Source organism: Poeciliopsis prolifica, unplaced genomic scaffold (assembly GCF_027474105.1).
Source record: "Poeciliopsis prolifica strain line A6 unplaced genomic scaffold, Auburn_PproV2 SCAFFOLD003, whole genome shotgun sequence".
Lineage (NCBI taxonomy): Eukaryota > Metazoa > Chordata > Actinopteri > Cyprinodontiformes > Poeciliidae > Poeciliopsis > Poeciliopsis prolifica.
This window is the reverse complement of record NW_026562378.1, coordinates 16,308,372-16,328,579: the sequence shown is the minus strand read 5'-3', so window position 1 is coordinate 16,328,579 and position 20,208 is coordinate 16,308,372. Positions and strand designations below refer to the sequence as shown.

The 20,208-nt window shown below is 39.8% G+C and overlaps 2 protein-coding genes across 6 annotated transcripts; one reads left to right on the top strand and one right to left on the bottom strand.

The window, feature by feature from the left end:
- Positions 1 to 77: 77 nt before the first annotated feature.
- On the bottom strand, positions 78 to 5,180 carry si:dkey-183j2.10 (glutamate receptor U1). Its single transcript, XM_055023068.1, has 10 exons — positions 5,059 to 5,180; positions 4,900 to 4,978; positions 3,901 to 3,932; positions 3,628 to 3,807; positions 3,322 to 3,545; positions 3,137 to 3,234; positions 2,196 to 2,413; positions 1,900 to 2,119; positions 782 to 1,026; positions 78 to 594 (listed from the first exon to the last, which is right to left on the bottom strand). Exons 2-10 carry the CDS (start codon positions 4,961 to 4,963, stop codon positions 496 to 498), a joined length of 1,380 nt encoding a protein of 459 aa, XP_054879043.1. The 5' UTR covers positions 4,964 to 4,978; positions 5,059 to 5,180; the 3' UTR covers positions 78 to 495.
- brpf3a (bromodomain and PHD finger containing, 3a) lies at positions 2,326 to 19,610 on the top strand. Of its 5 annotated transcripts, XM_055023023.1 has the most exons (14): positions 7,152 to 7,591; positions 8,696 to 10,216; positions 10,343 to 10,499; positions 11,030 to 11,161; positions 11,960 to 12,088; positions 12,173 to 12,491; positions 13,313 to 13,654; positions 14,179 to 14,724; positions 14,812 to 14,896; positions 15,569 to 15,651; positions 15,768 to 15,865; positions 16,915 to 17,069; positions 17,152 to 17,293; positions 18,353 to 19,610. In XM_055023023.1, exons 2-14 carry the CDS (start codon positions 8,715 to 8,717, stop codon positions 18,356 to 18,358), a joined length of 3,696 nt encoding a protein of 1,231 aa, XP_054878998.1. In that variant the 5' UTR covers positions 7,152 to 7,591; positions 8,696 to 8,714; the 3' UTR covers positions 18,359 to 19,610. The 5 variants fall into 5 exon arrangements, with proteins under 5 accessions (XP_054878978.1, XP_054878998.1, XP_054878971.1 ...); XM_055023003.1 differs by lacking the exon at positions 7,152 to 7,591 and adding an exon at positions 2,326 to 2,428 and having other exon boundaries at positions 17,152 to 19,610; XM_055022996.1 differs by having other exon boundaries at positions 17,152 to 19,610.
- The last annotated feature ends 598 nt before the right edge of the window (positions 19,611 to 20,208 follow it).

Below are 20,208 nucleotides of genomic sequence, written 5' to 3'. Positions count from 1 at the left end.
GTTGTATTTTCAGATTTTAAATGTTAACTTGGATTAAAAGTTATTTTTTGTAAAAAAAAAAAATATGATTTTTAAAAAAAATTATTCTTATTTATATTTAGAAGCCATTAGTAAAAAGCAATGTGAGTTTTTGGGGTTAAATTACAGCTGGGCGATATGGTTTAAAAATGAAATCTTGGATTCTTTTAAATAACTAATCCGATGTATTTTTATCACTTTTTTGTTTAAAATGAAATTAGAAATGATTAGAAAATATTTTTACAATCTGGCAACCATGTTTCCTTTGAGTTGGCCTGAATTTTAAGCTGAAATAAAAAAAAAGATGTAAAAACAAGATGGTAGTTCTTAACATAAACAATGATTTTATCGCCCAGCTGTTGATCTAAAGTTTTTGTCTTGAGTAGAAGTTTAGTATCAAATTTAAAAACCTATGAAGTTACGACTGATTTAATTTAAAAGGAGCAAACTTTTCAGACTAGAGAGAGTTTGAGTCTTTCATGCTTTTTCTTTGTCTGCATTCTCCTGGGGTTTGTCTGCTCTGCTGTTCTTCAGGCGCAGACTGAGCTCCTCGGTTAGCACGGTGCAACATGACTTCTGCAGAGATCAGAGTAAGTAACAAACAAGTCATTTCAAATGATGACTAAAATCCAAACCTCAGATCATCAAATCCTTGAATCATCTGAATTGTTTGTGATTTCATTTAGTTCCATTTGCAGAATATAGGTAAAGATTTGCGCACATTTTGTAATTTTCAACCCAGCGACTGACACCTGGCTCGTACCTGCAGTTCGGCTGCCTTTCTGCGACTCTTAAAGGTGAGCTCCAGAACGGCCAGGAGGGTCCCGAGCCCGAGGCCCAGAGCAAGCACCAGGAACATCCCCTTCAGGCTGCACGGCTGCACGGCTGCAGGTTTGGCCTTGTCTGTAATGCAGCTGCTGGCCCACCACTTGCTCCGCAGATAGGCCAGCTCCCCCGCCTCGCTAAGCTGGAGGATTGCCACACTGAGGTTCTTTATGATCAGGGAACCTTTATTAAAAGGAACAATTTTAAAAGATATTGATGCAATGCTTTTATTTTGTTTTAATATTTTTTTGTACAAAAAATTACATTCATAAGACATTAGAAAACATTATGAACTACAGTTGAGAATTGGGTTAGAATTCCTTCCTTCCAACCCCAATTCCAATCCTTCTTACAAAACTAGTTTAAACTCTAATTCCAACTTTAATGTTAACCCAAAGTCCAATCTAATTCAAACTAATTCCACATTTTATTTAAACCCAATTCCATCCCTTTTTCCAACCCCAATTTAAACTGGGGTTTAAACTGGGGTGTACCCTGGACAGGTCACCAGTCTGGCGACCTTTACATGCACAGACTCACACTTAGGGAGAATTTAGAGAGACCAATTAACCTAACAGTCATTCCTAACCCAATACCAACCCCATTTAAACCCCAATTCCAGCCCTCCTTTTCGTTTTAGCTCATTTTAGCTTACAAACTGTTGTAACTTTCCAGCTCAGTGTTGAAAGCATTGCTCTGCACACGTTTCTAATACTCTGGATGAGATTTTTAAATTGACTGAAAACGCTTCACTCCTCTTCTACAGTTTTAATATTTTGCAGACTTTTGTTTTATTCTTCTGGTTCTGACTGTTTCTTAAATTTCTGCAAGTCTTCTGCAATTTTTACTAATATATTCAGCTTACAGCATTCACACTGCATTTCTGCAAGCAATGCATTTCTTCTATTGTAAGAATGATTTTTGTGCATTTTTTGTATATCCCATAGATCTATCCTAACCTGTATAAGGAAGCATAGTAGATCACCTTAAATGTTTTATATTTGATTAACATTTGGTGAATCAAATTGAATGACATTCTAAGAAGAGGATCTTTACCAAGTGGGGCAGCAATGCTGTATCCTCTCATGCCGATGACCTCATGCACTCTCACCAGCTCACAATGACGCGCTACAGCCAAGTCCAGAGAAACCGATTCTCCGATGAAGGCAAAGTTTCCCTCCTTTGCTCGTTTGACCCCCTCGTCCATAGACGACACGAAGCTCTGCGTTCTCTCCATGTGTTCGTAGATTCTGCGGTATACTGGGTTGTTTGAATTCTGGGTGAAGGAAAGAAACAGAACCATTTCCAGTGAGTCCAAACGGGGCAGACCAGCCACGCCAGGCCACACTCACCTTGAAGAACGCAAGAGTGGAGGAACCGGCCAGGCATCCGTACTCGATGGTGTCCTGACCAGCCAAGTCCTCGAACCCTTTCACGGTCAGGTGACTGGACTCTGAGGTTCTGGAGGAGCTGAGGTTGGAGAAATAACAAGCCAATAGAACGACAGAAAACAGCCACCAGCTGCTGCAGATGACACGTCCTGAAAGGGCTTTGGGGTGAGGACCAGCACCTGAGATGCACAACAGTAAGTAAATATTGCTTTAATATGGCTGTTATGCCTGCAAAAACACAAAATCTTACCAAGTATTCCTGGTCTAGTTTTACAGTGTAAATATCTTAGTACACTTAAAATTAGACTAAATTAAAATACAAGTAACTTTTCAGCAAAGAATAGGAGAAATGTGATGTTTCATTGGCAGATAATTTCACCTGTAACAACTACTCTTTCATTAATATTAAAGAATTTAATCAAGCTTGTATGTCTTGCTGAAAAATTACTTGTAAATTAGTTTTGTGTTATTTCAAGTGTAATACAATATTTGCTCTAGTGTAGATAAAAAAATAATTGCTAAAAATGTGTGTTTTTGCAGAGTTGTGACCTACATTTTGAAAGCATTTTGGAGTAAAAACATTTTTATAAACAACGTTTCTGCTAAAGTTGTTTTTGTTATTGACTTCATATAAGAAAGTATCAGTATTTGGTATAGTAAGAAATGTTATGCAGCGTTTTGTGGGTGACTTTGTTCAGTTTACATTACGTTACTCTGCTATAATTCAGTTTTAACGGGCAGAATTTTACTCTAAGTAAATAATAATACTCTTAGTAAATATTTATTAACAGTCATTGTATCAAGCTATTATGTGACAATATTGGATTTTTAAAAAAATGAATAAAAAGCTGTTAATGATCGTTAACCAATTAGTTAAAAGCTAAACCTTGTTTTTGCTGTACCTTGTAGAGTCAGAGCTCCAGCTGCGTACCACAGGCTGGAGAGGAAACTGAATCTGTTTCTCTCAGTCTGAGCCTCACTCCACTCACATGGGCTTACTCTGTATGTAAGGGGGAAAAAAATCATTTTTAATTAAACTTTTAAAAGCGACATCTAATATCTAGTATAATAAACTGGTATCACCAACCTGGCAGCTATGAAGATGCTGGCTGCAGTGGCCATGTAGGCGATGAGAATGCCGATCCAGGTTTCTGGCGCGAAGGGCGACAGGAAGTCAAAGAAACCTGCTCCCTCTGAGATGTCCTTCCTCAGCAGGATGCTGATCCCAGTCTGCATGAAGGGCTTGGTCATGCCCACAACTTTCTCCCGCGCTGCAGTCAGAGTCAGCGGCGCAATCGCAAGATCTGCCTCCTGTGAAATGAGAAGATCAATGAATTTTATATTCTTTTTTTTTTAATTCTCAAGTGTTTTGAACAGTGGTTGCTGGGCTCACCCCTCTCACCACCTCTCCAATCATCCCGTTCCAGTTCCCGCTCTCATCCTGCCGACCGTAGGCGCCATCTTTCACCAGCTTCACTTTGTACTTGAGTCCAACTTTCTTGGCCACTTCGGAGAGCAGATCCATGCAAAAGCCTTCCAGCTGACCTCCTTTGGACATTGTATATGGATCTTGCTGGTAATGCATACAGACACAACTTCAGTTGTCCTGAACCTTTTGTTTAATGATCAAACCGATTGATTGAAATAAAAGAGGAAGACCAACTACCTTAATGGTTGTGATTCTCAGTTCAGATTGTGCTGATTTTGGAAGAGAAAATGGAAAATATGTAATAAATTAGACAGTGTAGTATATTTCAGGTTAGTAGTTGCAAAGAATTCGATAAAACAGCAGCACAGTGCCATGACCTAATTGCCTCTAATCAGAGGCTTAATTAAACATGAGCTCACTGCAAAACAATGTCATAAATGTAATAAATTAAGACCCAGTACATCAGTCATGAAGCTAGTCCTGCTTAATTTTTCACTTCTGGTCACTAAATGTTTTTAAATAAATCACTAGACCAGCTGGTTTAACTCTGACTGATCTGAGATGGGATTTGGGGTCCCTGAAGGTCACAAAGTGCTTCTGGTCCTGGAGATTTGGCCACTTTCTTTCCATGAAAGTAGACTCTGCAGTCTATTTAGAGCAGAGTGTTAATTTAAAGAGCCTCATTGGCATGGCAGTGTTTGATGGGAGCGCAGACAAAGAGTATCAAAAGCCTGAATCCAGGCCAAGGCCATGGGGATCCGTCACCACAGGGTGATCCTGACAACCATCAGATCCTCCTTTTCAGAAGATGACACGTCATAAAGGCTCTTCAAGGCCCTGTCACTCTCTGAATCAGAGCGTCTTTGTCCGCATCAAAGACTCGATTTATTACCAATTTTGCGAGATTGTCAGTTGGCTCGCTCCCCTCTCCGTTTTTCCACAAGAGTTGGACAGGATGCGGCGCTAAACTTTGATATTCATCCGAGCTGACAATGCGCGTATTTAAGTCTTGTCAAGCTTGAGAAGTTTGGAGCACATCCTGTGGAGAAACATGAGGGATTTGGCAGAGAGCGAAAAGGGAAGCTGCCACCACACCGAATGAAAAATGCCTTGACTGGGGTCATAGGTCAAGAGAAAAACAAACTCGCTTTTCTTCTGACACGCTGTCCACAGCAGTAACGTACAGAAAATGTGCTAAACTGCTGCAGTTTGTGTTGAAGCAATGGCGTCTCTTACCTGCAGCACACACCACCAGATCCAGGAAAAACCCAGAGGACAGAAGAAGAAACACAAACAGCATCCTGGCTCTGTTCACCTGTAGCCGACAAAAACAGGATTTACAGTCCCTTAAGAGTGAGCTGAGCTAAATGAAGAAGAGTGAAATGAAAGCTCTACCTGAGATGAGCCCAACGCGCCGAGCTGAAGACGGGACCCAAATGCTGAGAGCCGAAGTTTTTCAGCTTCATGTCCGTCAGCAGAGAGCCAATGAAGGTTTTGTGGGTGGAGATAAAAACTATGGATTTCTGATGAAAGGGTGGAGAGAAACAGCATGATGTCCAAACACAAAGCTGCCCCTGAGGAATGAGAGTTACTCAGTATGTGATCAAATACATTATTTATTATACATAATTGATCAATATTAAGATGTCAGCTGAGAAGGACTGATTTAGAGATATAAATAACTCTAAAAATAGATATTAAATAATGGTCTCAGTCATTTATTGCCAAAAGAGATTTTTATTTTTATGTTTTTGTCTAAAATTTGCAAAAATCACTTTTGGCTAAAAATGACTTGTATCATTATTTTAGGAATGTGACGATGTGTAGTATTCACACCAATTTCTTATTTCTTATATATTTAATAATATTTGTTTACTCATCGTTTGGTATAAAGCTATTATTATGATTTATAAATCATAATCATTATTATTATTTATTTATTTATTGCAGATTTTGTTGATTGATTGTTTTCTCAGGTTATAATTCACAAAAATGACTAAATATTGAATAAGCAGGCATCTAGATTTAAAGATTCATTATTATTAAAACAAAAATACCACTGGAAACACGCAAAAGCTGGCCAAATCATTAATCATTAAATTTATTGCTGAATTGCAAATAAAGATGGAGATTTTGGTTATTCATTGCTTAATTGACATTTTTTAAAGGTGTGAATAAAATCAAAATTGTTTTTCCAAAAAAATTTTATACATTGAGAAATGTTTGCCTCATTTGTTTTTCTGAGAAAAAAAATCTGTAGCTTAGTATAATATTTTATTCATTTAAAGTGAACCAACAAATATAACCAATATAACAGCAAGCATGAGTCAATGGGAGAATAATTTTTTGGCAAAGGCAGAAAGGATTTGGCAGGTTTCCCATTGAAGCAACCCACAAAGTCAATTCTGTTGTTGAGCCCACAATGTGTTTTTCCTTACACTTGCAGCAAAATAAGTTTTCCAAATGATTGCCAAGAGGGATTACTATGAGAATTTTTGTGTGTGCTGGATGGATTCTCAAATATGCTGGAGGTTTATTCCTGTGAAAGATTAATTTTTTCTTTCTGCTATTGATACATACATACTAGTCGAGGAGGGAATGTCGCAAGAGTTTATCACTACTTCAACACATTTTTACTCAAGTAAAAGGAGAATGTGGAAAGAAATTAGTCAAGTAAGAGTAAAATAGTACTTGGTAAAACGGTGACTGCTGAGTAAATGACTTAATATTAAAAAATTACACCATTAAACATACCAAAATTAAAATCATGTAGAAACATTGGAATTTTAAAGACCAATATGAAAATATTTTATATAAATACCATAATTACAAAATAATAAAACATGTTTCCAAATCTTTTTTTTCTTTCTTTTCAATATAGTACTTATAAAATGTTAACAAATCCTGCAGGTGTGTCTGTATCTGGTGAAATTTTTGGTTAAAACAACTTTATTCTTTTAGTGCGCTGAATAATTTCAGGATAATTTTATTTAATTTCTGGATATTAAATTAATTTTATGATGTCAAATTATGAAGTAACTTTATGAAGTTACTCACAGTAAGAGTAGCAATACTTAATAACAAAATTACAAAAATAAAAGTTAAAAAGTACAGCGTAGTAAAAACACTTCTAAAAGTAAAATTTTCCCAAAAACTTACTCAAGTAAATGTAACAGAGTAAATGAAACTAATTACTACCAACCAAGTCTGCTTTTTGTAGCCAATTTGAATAATAAACTGAACTTTTCTGCACTGTTTGGTAGAGATTATGTTTTTGTAAAGTGGTATTGAGAATTTGCACAATATAAACTAACTGATCTGAAATGATTTTACCATGTTTCGGGTTACATATTAATTACATATGATGTCCTCCATGTATGTGGTACACATGCCCTGTGGGAGTGAATATAAGGTGTGGTAAGGTGGCCGTGGATGTAGAGGAGGCCAGAGGGCGCGCAGACTCCGTCCCGTTGCTTTTCTCATCGCTTTTTTCCCTGATGAGCCCCAAACAGACTCCGATGAGTCCGATTGGTCTGACGGACCAACCGTTAACCGGTGCGCGTCGCGTGCGAGGTAAAGCGGCGACCAACAATTGGCCGAGGTGTTTTTTTTTCTCCTAAAGGGGCGTATTTTTTAAGCCATCTTGACTGAATATTTAGCCTCATCCTAGGTACTTTAAATTGATATCTTCGGGATTTCGCCGTCCCAGAGTTTCCCACCGCCGTCGTTCCAAAGGCTGGAGTCGCGCCAATGAAACCGGGCGGAGTTCGTGAGCCGAGGCGGAGCGGCGGCGGAGAAGCGGACCGCTGAAGATGACGCTGCTAACGGCTAGCATGTCCGCCTCGGTCGGAGTCTGTCACTAGCTGACATTTAGCCAGGTGCAGTTTTCCCCCCCCCTGCTTGGCACCGCAGAGGACGGTTCATCAAGGTAAACTGGGAGGGTGATTATTTTCTCGGCATTTTCAGCACCGTTTAAAATAACTGCCGTTTGGTCGCTCTATATCCGTGTGTCCTGTCCGACCGAGCAACGTTATCACCTCAGACACGGATAGAGACTGTCTTTTGCAGGGGTCTGGAGCACAAAGAAATACCAGAAACATTACTCGGCGTCTTTGTGGTGATCTAGCGTGTGCGTGCAATTAGTCAATACATTAAGGCACGATGCAGTAGAGAGCACCTGCTCTCTGGTTGCTGTTTGAATGTGTAATTGGGCTGCTAATGAACTTGCAACACAAGCGCTGTCTCTGCTGTTGTGCGCCTAAAATGGCTGACAGATGTTAGCTGCTTGGGCTGGTATTTAGCACTCTACAACCGAACTATGCACAGCAACAAGATGGGGAAAAAACACGGTGCTGTCTTGTGATTGGTCACAGGGACATACGGTCAGGTCACAGAGTGCTTCGAGGGACCAATAGGAAGAGAGCAGAGATAAACGCATGTAAGCAGTTATATGCTGTATTTGTGTTTTGCAGCAAGGTTGGTTGAGGTAACAAACTGTGTTATTACAGAGCGAAGAGCCAGACTTCAACCCTTTTTACATATTAACTATCGTTTTACATCATGGAGTTAAAATTGAAGTTAAAATGTAAAGCAAAACATTTTTGTCATACAATATATTAATTACTTAGAAATAAATGCGACATTTTGTAATTTATTGTTTATATTACTTTCTAAGGTTGTTGCACTTACTCCAAAAAACATTTAAGTATCAAAATAAATTGTTAGGTAAATAGAAATTCATTATATTTCTAGTCTATTTTAATTATTACAGTAATATGTAAACAAAATGTGCCTTGGTAGGTTTTTGCCGACTGCCAAAACCTGAAACAATTATTTATTAGGATGGCATTTTACCCCTCTGAATAAATATACTGACATTGAATGCTTTAACATGACATTTTTGCATGATGCCATACAGCTGCATTGAAATATTCAATGATTTTAAGGCTTTTTGTACAGCTACTTTCTGAAAGTAGAACAGCAGTTTTTTGCAAAAACTTGAATCATGTCATTCTTTCTTTGTATCCTGTAGAAAGCAGGAGTAAAGTCTCATGCGGAGGCTGAAGAGGTGGGAATGTGAGACGACTGCTAGAGGACTCAACATGGGAAGGGGACGAGGGAGGGGGAGAGGAAGAGGCAGACAGGCGGGTCAACCGAGGGCTCCCTCGCCTTACCGACTGCAGCTCTCCCCGTCCAGGGAGACTCTGACGTATGCTCAGGCCCAGAAAATTGTGGAAGTGGATCTCGATGGAAGACTCCATCGGATTAACATCACAGATCCTCTCCCGGTCATCACAGAGGATGAGATGATGGCTCAGGACATTGCGGAGTGCAACAGCAACAAAGAGAACAGTGAGCAAATGCAAGGTAAAAACAGGTCATGGAGGAAACCTTCTATCAACAAAAGCCGAAGGAGTGGTAAAAATACATCTCAGCAGAACCAGCGGTCTGGCTCACAGCAGCAAACAGGATCTTCTTGTTCCTTCCAGCACCCGTCCCACCAAAGCCCCCTGCCGGAGCCCACCTTTCGCGAGCTGAGCTCTGTTTCCCCCTGTGAAGCGCCTCCGCTCCCGACAGCCTATTACCGCTACATAGAGAAGTCTGGGGAGGAGCAGGACAATGTGGCTGAATACGACATGGACGAGGAGGACCTGGCTTGGCTGGAGATGGTGAACCAAAAGAGGGTGTGTGACGGCCATGCGTCTGTGTCTCCAGACACGTTTGAGCTTCTCATCGACCGCCTGGAGAGGGAGTCCGTCCTGGAGTCACGCAGTCAGGCTTTATCTCAGAACGCAGTCGATGAGGACGCCTTCTGCTGCGTCTGCCTAGACGACGAGTGTCTGAACAGTAACGTCATCCTGTTCTGTGACATCTGCAACCTGGCCGTCCACCAGGAGTGCTACGGTGTGCCCTACGTACCTGAAGGCCAGTGGCTGTGCCGCTGCTGCCTGCAGTCCCCCTCCCGCCCTGTAGACTGTGTACTCTGCCCCAACCGAGGAGGTGCCTTCAAACAGACGAGTGACGGACGGTGGGCCCACGTCGTTTGTGCCATATGGATCCCCGAGGTATGCTTTGCCAACACGGTGTTCTTGGAGCCCGTTGAGGGGGTGAAAAATATCCCCCCAGCTCGCTGGAAGCTCACCTGTTACCTCTGTAAGCAGAAAGGCAGGGGAGCTTCCATCCAGTGCCACAAAGCGAACTGCTACCGGGCTTTTCATGTGACCTGTGCCCAGAAGGCCGGACTCTTCATGAAAATAGACCCGGTCCGAGAGACTGGCGTCAACGGCACCACCTTCTCTGTGAAGAAGACAGCTTTCTGCGAGAATCACTCCCCTGTCGGGTCTCGGCGGGATGCGTCTGGGGATGAGTCTGTGGAAGGAAGACTAGTGGGGGGACGGGGAAGTCGGGGACAGAGGTCATATACTCAGAGCCCTCCGTCACCAACCAACAAGAAGCCAACCAAAGGCCAGAAGAAGAAGAACAGTAAAGGGTCTGGGTCAACACGGCGTTCGAATGTTCCTGTGCTGCTTGTACCTCAGATCCCCTCTCACAGGTCAGACTTCTACAAACTTCTTGGATTATTTTCCATCTTCTTACATCAAAAGTATTTTTTACACTCATACATTATTTAGCTACAAAATTACCTTTTAATATGTAACTGTTACATTGTTCATCACAGGCTAAACAAGATCTGCACAGGAGTTGAAGTACAGAGGAAAAATCAGTTCATGCAGAGACTTCATAATTATTGGTTACTGAAAAGACAGTCGCGAAATGGCATGCCTTTAATACGCCGACTTCATTCCCATCTACAGACACACAAGGCTGCAGAGCAGGTGAGCACAGGATCTGTTGTCTTCTTTTCATTCAATTCGTCTACAAGACATGAAGCATCACCCCGCAGTGTTTTCAAACATAATCAAATTGTTTGAATAATATACAGTACCTTACTACTTTAAGTCTAACTACTTCTTTAACTTTTTTCTCATTTTTTGTTTTACAACCACAAACTTCAATGTATTTTATTTGATTAACTGGCATAAAGCACTGCATAATTGTCATGTGGAAGGAAGTACATACATGGGTTTTCAAAAGTTTATGCAAATTAATAATCTTATTAGTATGATGTGCAATGTATTAGATTCAATCTCCACCAGATTTGTCCCGTAGATTTGTCTTTCTCATTTTACATTGTTTAAAGAAGTAACACCAAAACTCTGTGGACTCAATGCCACTTGCAGAACTTTAAGTATAGGTTTTCCTTCCAGTATAAATAAACCTCATCACTTCCTCATACAGATGCTACAAGAGATATTATTCATACTTGAAGAATTAATACCTTTTGTGCCTTTACTTCGATGTTCAGAAGGAACCTGATGAGAAGCTAAGTGCTGCGAGAGAGGAGTTACGGTACTGGCAGAAGTTAAGGCAAGACCTGGAAAGAGCTCGACTTCTAGTGGAACTCATCCGCAAGAGAGAGAGGCTTAAAAGAGAACAGGTAAAGGAGGAGGGATGTGTTTCTTAAAACAGTTCTTTATCACTTAGAGTTCATTTACAACAGTTCAGTTCATTTGGGGAGATGTGAATATGCAATCAAACTCTGATGTAGATGAAAAAAAGACAATTTCTGGTCTGCCCAAAAACCTTGGTTTCTGTTTGGTTGAAGTGAACTTTAGTGCCGTTCGAATACATATGTGAATACTAAGCGGCCAAAAGCAGAAAGTGGACTACAGTGCAGGGCATTCTGGGTAAATATAACCTAACCAGACTTAGCGCTAGCAGGAGAAATGGATCTTGGTCTTTTACCAAAGACAAAAGAGAAATCCTACAATTGCTAAAATCTCATATCACTTCATTTTTCTTATCATTTTGTGAAGAGAGGAGTTGCACTCATGGCTTCTTCAGAGGTTTTTGTGTCTTTTACCTGCGTGGTTCTTGGTACAGCGCCACCACAGGCAAGAAAAGGAACAGGTTTTTCTATTGGTTTGGATTGGTTGACACAGTGCAGTCAGAAAGTGATCCGCTCCAGATGAAGATGTAAGAAATGTTACAATTTTGATCCCTAATCAAAACCTGGTCTACTGGACTCAATTTCTCATTCGCCTGTCAAAATATTAATAAATAGACTAATTTTTGGCTTTGAAACATCATGCATACATAATGTTACAGAAAACTATTTATATACTATGATTAAATATGAAGAGGTTTAATCAGTCCCTTTGTAATATTTATTAGTTTAAATCTAAAAGCATGACCTTTTAATTTTCTCTGCTCTCCTGTGTTTTTATGTCATCAGATGAAAATCCAGCAGGCTGCCCTTGAACTGTCGCTGACTCCTGCACAGGTGCTTCTCAAATCCACTTTGGACCAACTACAGGAGAAGGATTCGGCCAAAATCTTCTCTCAGCCAGTCAATCTGTCAGAGGTTGGTGGAGTTCCTGAAATACCCTTTTTATTCCAAATGCTGCCCGTGAGTATGACCGGCTAACATTTTTATTTTGAATTTTATACTGAGGTCCCAGATTACCTCGAGTTTATATCCGAACCCATGGACTTCTCAACGATGCGAAGCAAACTGGAGGGACACGCTTACTGCTCCATCGGAGACCTGGAGAAAGACTTTGAGCTGATGATTTCCAATTGCCTCAAATACAACTCCAAGGACACTTCGTTCCACAAGACGGCCTTACAGCTGAGGGAAGTGGGGGGAGCCGTTCTGCGTCACGCTCAAAGGCAGTATCAGAGCATCGGCCTTGACCCCAGCACTGGCATGCATCTGCCGGAGGCACCGAACAAACACGGCTTCTATCAGTGCACGTGGGAGGATGGTGAGCTGAAAAATGAGTTGTACTCTTTCCTAAGCACTCCATAAGTACAGCGCTGGTGAGAAATATACATGCACTCATGACGATGATTGTCATAGTGATCATTTTCAGTGTTGAGTTATTATATACTTTAAATTTTTAGATTTTATTGTGAAGTTTCTATAATCCACATGGTTAAAAATATAACTGCATGATCACATAAATCAGTCTTTATGAAAAAGCTTGGATAGACGGACGTTAGAGACACGTTTTAAAATGTACAATTTCACATAAAAATTTAAACTGTGGACATTTTTAATGACCTGGTTCTTCTTGACATCCAGATATACGTCATCCTTAAAACAAACAGTTGAAGGTGCGGATTGTCCGACTTTTTTTTTTTTTTTTTCAATGAATCATCACTGATTGGCTGGTGTCATGCATTATTTCAAGCATTTTGATTGGTCTAGGCACAGAAAGCATTAAGGTTGCTATTTTGCGCCACCATGCTTCACAGTTCTTTAGGTTGAAACCCTCCAGTGCTGACCACCTTAATCTTTGTTTCCTCTGACAATAAAACTTCATTTTTCTGAATGAAGTTGTTCTAATATTTAGCCACAATTATGCTAGGATCTTGTTTACGGCTACATCATCTAGATCTTGCTTTTTCTGAAGTTTAAGGGACATTTCTCTAAATATTAGTGGAGGTTACATGTTTATGCATGTTTATTTTTTACCCTTAACAGTATGAAGGTACTTTAAAAGTCCAAACTCACGCTGTTCATGCCTGTGATGAGTGTATGTAAACCTCTGACCTTGATCACTGTTTGTTTCTCTCTCCGCAGTCGACTCTCTGCTGGACCCTGAAAACAGACTGCACTTAACCACAGAGGAGCAACTGAAGGCCTTACTGGAGAAACTGGACATGGTGACGTCAATGCGAACGAGCGGCGGCCGCACCAAACGCATCCGGCTGCTGCGCCGGGAGATTAACGCTCTGAGGCAGAAGATGAGCCAGCAACAAAACGTCCAGCCTGTCAACGGAAATAAAAAGAAGGATGACGATGAAGAGGAGGTGGAGGAGAAGAAGAAGAAGAAGAATAAAGAACAGAAGGAAAAAATAAAGAAAAAAGACAAGGTGGACGTTGATACTGAGCCTTTGTCTGATGTGCCAAACTCTGGGTCAGGTAGGATCACAGCACTTTCATCATTGAAGAATGGTAAAAAAATTATTTAATTATTGAATAACAATAATTGTTGTACTTGTAATCACACTAATGTCTGAATACGTCATTAAGTAAAGAACAAAACAAATTTTATTTATATGGCACATTTTACAGGTCAGAATACCATAAAGTGTTTTAAAATATAAACAAACTTTAAAAACTTTGTGTTTTTTCATAATATTGCACTTTTAGTTCACTATTAAGGAGGTAAAGGAATTATAACGTTTGCTTAATGTTATTCTTAATCATGAACAAATTATTAATTTCAAAAGCTAATTGAGTTATAAGAATATTAGAATATGATCTGCATTTTAAAGATTGTATGTGGACATTATTTTACAGTCTATTGATCATGATGAAGACATTTTTATCAGCATTGATTAGAAGAGGTCAGATCACTGAATGAAACCAGTAAATGGCTAAATATTTGTGTAAAAAAGTCAACCATATTTTTTAATATTCAGACTGATTTCTCCCTGATGCAGATGACTCGCCGCCCGTTCTTGAACTCACCTGTCCGGTATCGTCACCTCTACCTGGAGATGCTCCCCTGGAACCACCTGTCCTGGGCATTGTAACCGGAGGTCAGAGGTCACCTGGGCGCTCCTACAAGCGTCAGAGGTCCTCGCGCAGCGGCAGCAAAAGCCAAGGTGAGGATGAGGCTGAAGTTGGAGAAACGCCGTCTTCCCAACCAGAGGCTGTTCACGAGGTCACGCCGCTCGGCTCGCCTCCGGCGCTGCCGCTGGTTGGAGTCGGCCGGCGCACGTCCGTGTTGTTTAAGAAAGCTAAAAACGGGGCAAGAAAAAACAAGTCGTCCCAGTGGCAAAATGGGAAAACATCTGATGAGAAAACCAACGGGCTGGACAGCGCTGCCGTCGATTCAAATTCCCCCAGTGAGAACATCACCACCTTACCTCCTACCCCCAACGCCTCTCCCGCCCCCTCCTCTCCTTCCTCACACCATCTGCGGTCCAGAGGCCCCAGCTCCGAGAGCGAACATGACAAACCGACTGCAACCCCCAAAGCAGAAGGTAAGGCAGGACACATCCCTACATCACTACACACATTAGGCGGCAGAACGGTCATCTTTGTTTAGCTTCAATGTTTGGTTTTTCTAGCTCTGACTAATGGAAAGCACACGTCTGGAAACCAAGATGGTGGTGCTGATGATGAGGAGGAAGAGGATGATGACCCAAACCTAACGTGAGTGCAGGACATCAGACACAATGAGCAAATAACTTCCTACCAGCATGGAACAGCTGGACTGGAAAACCTATCACATTATATGTGTTTCATGTCAGGCCATGTTGATAATTATTGATTAGTTTATTTGGTTCTGAATATCTGAAATACTTCCAAACTGGTGGTGTGACCTTTCCTGTTTCATTCACAGTTTTCAAACCGCTGTTTTTATTTATAAGGGACAATAATGAAACATGAAACTGCTGCTGCACGAGTTACTCACACATTGTTGCTAGGTAGCCAAAGAATGAATGAGTTGCTATTGTTCTCCAAACGATACAAATGTGAACATTTGTGGTTTAGTTAGAAGACAGTGGGATAATTTCTATGTCCTAATAAAAAATTACTCAATCTTGTCCTCAAATGCCTTTAGTTTTGATCAGATCTTGTGTCTCAGAGAAAACTTGGTTTAACAGCAGTGGTTAAGAAACATAAAAACTAAATACAATATAACCTTTAGCTGTAATAATATCAGCTAAATTTGACAAGAAAAGATCAATGCTTCTGAAAATTCAATGAAAACTTGGGTCATGTGTTTCATTCAGTACAAAGAAAATCTTTAAATCTGTTAGAACTGACTTTATTAGCTAAAAGGTAAAAATGATCCATGTTTACTGCTTCTCTCATGTGTAGTCCTTCCCCTCCCAAACGCAGTCGAGGTAAGCCAGCTTTGGCTAAGGTTCCCAGCAAAGAAAATGGAGACATCTCCAGCTCTGGTGTGTATCATGTTGTACCAAATGCGATTGCTTGTCATACAGTTTGAACAAACTCTAATTTTTTGAAGCTGCAGTGAATAGAGAGGAAGAGTATTAACGGAGCGTCCTGTTCACAGGGAAGTCTGCACTTCTGTCTATAGATAGTGAGACCGAACTTTCACCACTGGACTTGGTTTGGGCGAAATGTCGAGGATACCCGTCGTATCCAGCAATGGTGAGTTCCTACTGTACAGCTAACCCAGGGAGCTGCAGCCTTTACACCCTAAAGAGACATTTTTACCATCAGAACAGACAAACAAAACTCGTTTAAAGACACAATTACCACAAGTTTTGTTTTATGTTGTTTTTTAAGACAACTTGTAACTTTAGATAAATATCTACTATTGGAATTTGTTAAAGAACTGGCATTTTATTTCTAATTGTAGGATTTAAAATAAAGATAAACATAATATTTAACATAAATAGGGTTGATCTTTTTTTTCTGTAGGATGGAAAATGATGTATAAAATAAAATACAACCACATGGATTCCATATCTAAAATAGGGGTGAAACTAACAATTATTTTAGTAATTGATTAAACTGTAGTTAATTCTGACATTAATCTAATTTTTTGTTGTTTTTTAAATGATACATTCTAATGTTTTTTTCATTTAACTATCTAAGCCTTTTTGTTAGAAAATGCAATAAAAATAATTCAGTCCCTCTTGTTTATATTGCCTAAAATGCAATACCATGGCATTCCTTTGCTAAATCTGAACTGGGTGAAGCCACTTGAAGAGTTTTGGCTAAAACATATCTACAGACAAAGGTTTTTATTAGTATTATTATTATTATTCATAATGTCTATAGTTTTTGGTACAGATTTTGCTTAATTAATTAACTGATCTGACTTTGTTGTTATTTGAACAAGTGGTCATTTTTTGAATCTGTGTTCTCCAGTTAGTGATTTATCAGTTGTAAAATTAGGTGAGAATTATTTCAATAATCAATTAATCACTTCAGCCCGACTAAAAACATATTACTTGTACTTTTGGTGTCCTCCTTTGCAGAAACTCAGTGCAGATATCGTAGGAATAAACTGAAAAACGATAAATACCTGGATTTGTTGTACCTAAATTTGGAAACATTGGCTGATTTGTTTTGACTTCTAGCCAAAGTTATTCAGTCATTGTGGGAAGAGCTTCAGGTTGCAGAGCGTTGAGCTAACCAAACAGCTGAATGAACACCAGCAGCCGTGCAGCTGACCTCAGTGATTGTTGCAGATCGTTGACCCCGACATGCCTCAGGAAGGACTGCTCCATAACGGCATCCCCATCCCAGTGCCTCCTGGAGAGGTGCTCAAACTGGGGGAATGGAGACACACCGACGAAGGCCACAAGCTCTTCCTGGTGCTCTTCTTCGACACAAAGAGGACTTGGTAAGATATTTGACACATTAGCAAACCCCCTGGTGTTTTAGCACGAGTGTAAAAGTTTAAAATCTTGATGTGTGTGTTTTAGGCAGTGGCTCCCTCGAAACAAGCTGCTGCCGCTGGGGATGGATGACACTGTAGACAAGCTGCGCCTGATGGAGGGCAAGAAACCCAGCGTTCGCAAGTCGGTCCACACGGCGTACGACCGCGCCATAGTGCATTTAAACCACGTGAGACAAAATCTCAACTTCACTCCCTCCAATTTTATATAAAGTTTATTTTAAAAGGATTTTATCATCTTAAAGGAGCTGTTTGTAGAAACCCACAGCAGCTCCTTTAAAGTTCTTAAAACAGTTGCAGCTGATGGTGTTTGGAGGTTTGCTATGCTTGGATTTGGTAGAGGTTCCATAAATGTCTTTCATAAATCAATTTGTTAATTCTTTTCTATGTACATTTTTAAAAATGGAGTTTTCCACATCCACTGTTGCTGTGTGTCGATACGAAGTTTGTGCATCAGGCCAAAGTGGGTGGAGACCAGATAGAGAGAAACGTGTCAAAGGGATTGTTTATGGTTCCAAACGTATTTAGATTGTATTTGCTCTTGAAATGTCACTGTGTATAATGAAGTGTGAAAGTTTCACCTTAGCATGCGTTTCACACCTAGACCTGGAGTTTCACACGCAGCTGAAACCAGATATTTACATACACTGGACTCACTGACGCTAAGTAAGACTTCGCCTCATTGGACGATCAGTTTGTGCCACAGCTTTAAATTCCTGTGCAAAATTCAGTGCAGATATCGCACACCTAATATTGAAGAGGTTGGTTTAATATTTCTAAATAATATCCCTCCTCATGAAAACACCCCCGCATCATGGTGCTGCCACCGCCGTACTTAACTGTTAGAGTGGTGTTATCAGATTTGTAATCTGCCCCTTCTTTTTCTGTTGTTGCTCCTAATCTATGGAACAATTTGCCCTTTCAGATTAGATCTGCTTACAGCCTGGATCATTTTAAATCGCTTCTCAAAACTCATTTTTACTCGTTGGCTTTTAATTGAGCAAATTTTGATATTCTGTTTTTATCTATTTGTGCTACCGTCATTCCTGTGCAGCACTTTGGTGCAGTTCTATACCTGTTTTTAAAGTGCTATATAAATCAATTTGACATTGACATTCTTACCCTTCTTCAGACTGAAGGACTTTGACCTTTAATCCAAACTGTAGTTTAGCTTTTTTTTCACGTTGCTCTTCAAGTAATGGCTTCTTCCTCTCTGCGTGGCTTTTCAGGGATAGTTTCACTGTGGATAGCGACACTTTTATCAGCTTCATTCGGCTTCTTCACCGGAGGAAACAGGAGAAGGTCAGTCAGACAGCGAGGAGTGTGTAAATACCTGGTTTCTGTGGAGGCCACCAAATATTTCCTTTAAATCTTTTTGATTTTCTAAATATAGTCATTACATTATTATCATTTTCTTTGAACTCAATCTGTTTTATTCTAGGTTTATCTTTATTAGCTTTAAAATTCTTCAATCCCAGCTGAAATTATTTTTGTTCCAGCTGACAGTGCCAACATTTTTGCTACTTTTAGGTCCAGTTATGAGACGCTTTTGGTGAAACTTTGTTCGTGTTTGACTATTTTCCATATTGTGAAACTGTAATATGATAGTAGACTGAGAGTGGTCGGCGCGATACCACTACAGCGGTGATTCAGGAAAGCGATTACCCACCGGTGAAGAACTTTGCTCGTAAATCTGGCTGGAAAGACTTGAAAAGCACAAATGGTCTAGTTTTAATAAAATCTATACGATTGGTGTTTCCTGGAGCCAAATATGTGGCTAAACCTACTGCGTCTGTTCATGTACAGCTGATACATCTATGTATACAATCTCAGTGTGGTAAAAGTGCATGTGTATAGTTTTGTAAATATGTAAATGTATGTTTATATTCGCTTACATGAAGTAATTTAAGGAATGCAAAAATCAAATATAGAATTTAATTTATAATTTGTTGCCGTAGAGGGAGTTATTTAAAAAAACTGAATTATTGAAAAGATTTATGTATGGCGCTGAGTAGCTCTTTATAGTAGTGACAGTGTTTTACCAACATGTCGGCAGAAAACGCGGTGACACACGACTGTAGACAGCAGACTACAGATTGTTTTCATTTTTCTCGGTGGCACAGATGTTTTTGATCTTGTCATTTAAAGTCTACCGCAAGATCTATTGTCTGCCTGAGACAATATTTTCTCACAGGAATAAACGCTGTTTGAAACAACTGCTGGTGGCGTTTTTGATGAGAACTTGTGGGGTTTTGACAGACCTTTGTTCACAATTTTAGATGTCATTTAAAACAGTTAGTTGTTTTTTGTTTTGTTTTTTTGCACATGGAAAACCTGAAAGCTGTGCTGTCAGTTTGTAGTCAGCATAATGCTGCCTCCACCATGTTCCCCTGCTCATAATGTGTCTACAAGCCTGTTGCTTTTGTTTCCACTCGTTGATGAAACTTAGATTTGTGGACTAGGCAACTAAACAACTGTTAATTTGCACAGTCCTCTGTTTTTTATAATTTCTTGATGTTTAAAGGTAATTTGTTGCATTGGATTTTATTTTTTCTAGAAATATCTGAGTACAGGGGGCTGAACAAATGTTTATTTAGAGTTAAAATATAAAAACTAAATAATTTATGTAATTATTATGCCACTTTACAATCATGCAATATTTTGTGGTTGGTCTAGAATGATGGTACCAACCAATGTACCATTGGTCTATATTTTCTCCCTTCTGTCTCCTTCCTGACCTCCTTGTGTCCTTCTGTCCTAGCACGTTTCCTTGTATTTCAAAACCTTTCCTTACCCCATTGGATTATATTCTCCTTTCTTACTTCCTTGTCTTTTCCATCTTTTTACCCTATAGTCTAAATATATTTGTCTTTTCCTTTTTTTCTCTTGTCCTTCCATTTTTCCTGTTTTCTGCTTTTCCTTTATCTTTGACTATATTTTGTCTTCAACACATGGTCAAAGAAAACGTGCGTCGTCTTTCCTCCTTATGATCTTCCTTTATTCCTTCTTGTCTGTTTCCTCCTCTTATCCTTCCTTCTCTTCCTTGTCTCTGTTCTCCCTGTCTGTTTTTGTAATATACCTAAAA

Coding starts and splice junctions, on each gene's coding strand:
- si:dkey-183j2.10 (XM_055023068.1), bottom strand. CDS start 4,963: ATGCTGTTTGTGTTTCTTCTTCTGTCCTCTGGGTTTTTCCTGGATCTG. Junction 3,808..3,900: donor TGAGAATCACAACCATTAAG/GTAGTTGGTCTT, acceptor ATGCATTACCAG/CAAGATCCATATACAATGTC. Junction 1,027..1,899: donor CAGCATTGCTGCCCCACTTG/GTAAAGATCCTC, acceptor CTTTTAATAAAG/GTTCCCTGATCATAAAGAAC.
- brpf3a (XM_055023003.1), top strand. CDS start 8,715: ATGCGGAGGCTGAAGAGGTGGGAATGTGAGACGACTGCTAGAGGACTC. Junction 11,162..11,959: donor AGAGGCTTAAAAGAGAACAG/GTAAAGGAGGAG, acceptor TTATGTCATCAG/ATGAAAATCCAGCAGGCTGC. Junction 15,652..15,767: donor TGGAGACATCTCCAGCTCTG/GTGTGTATCATG, acceptor TCCTGTTCACAG/GGAAGTCTGCACTTCTGTCT.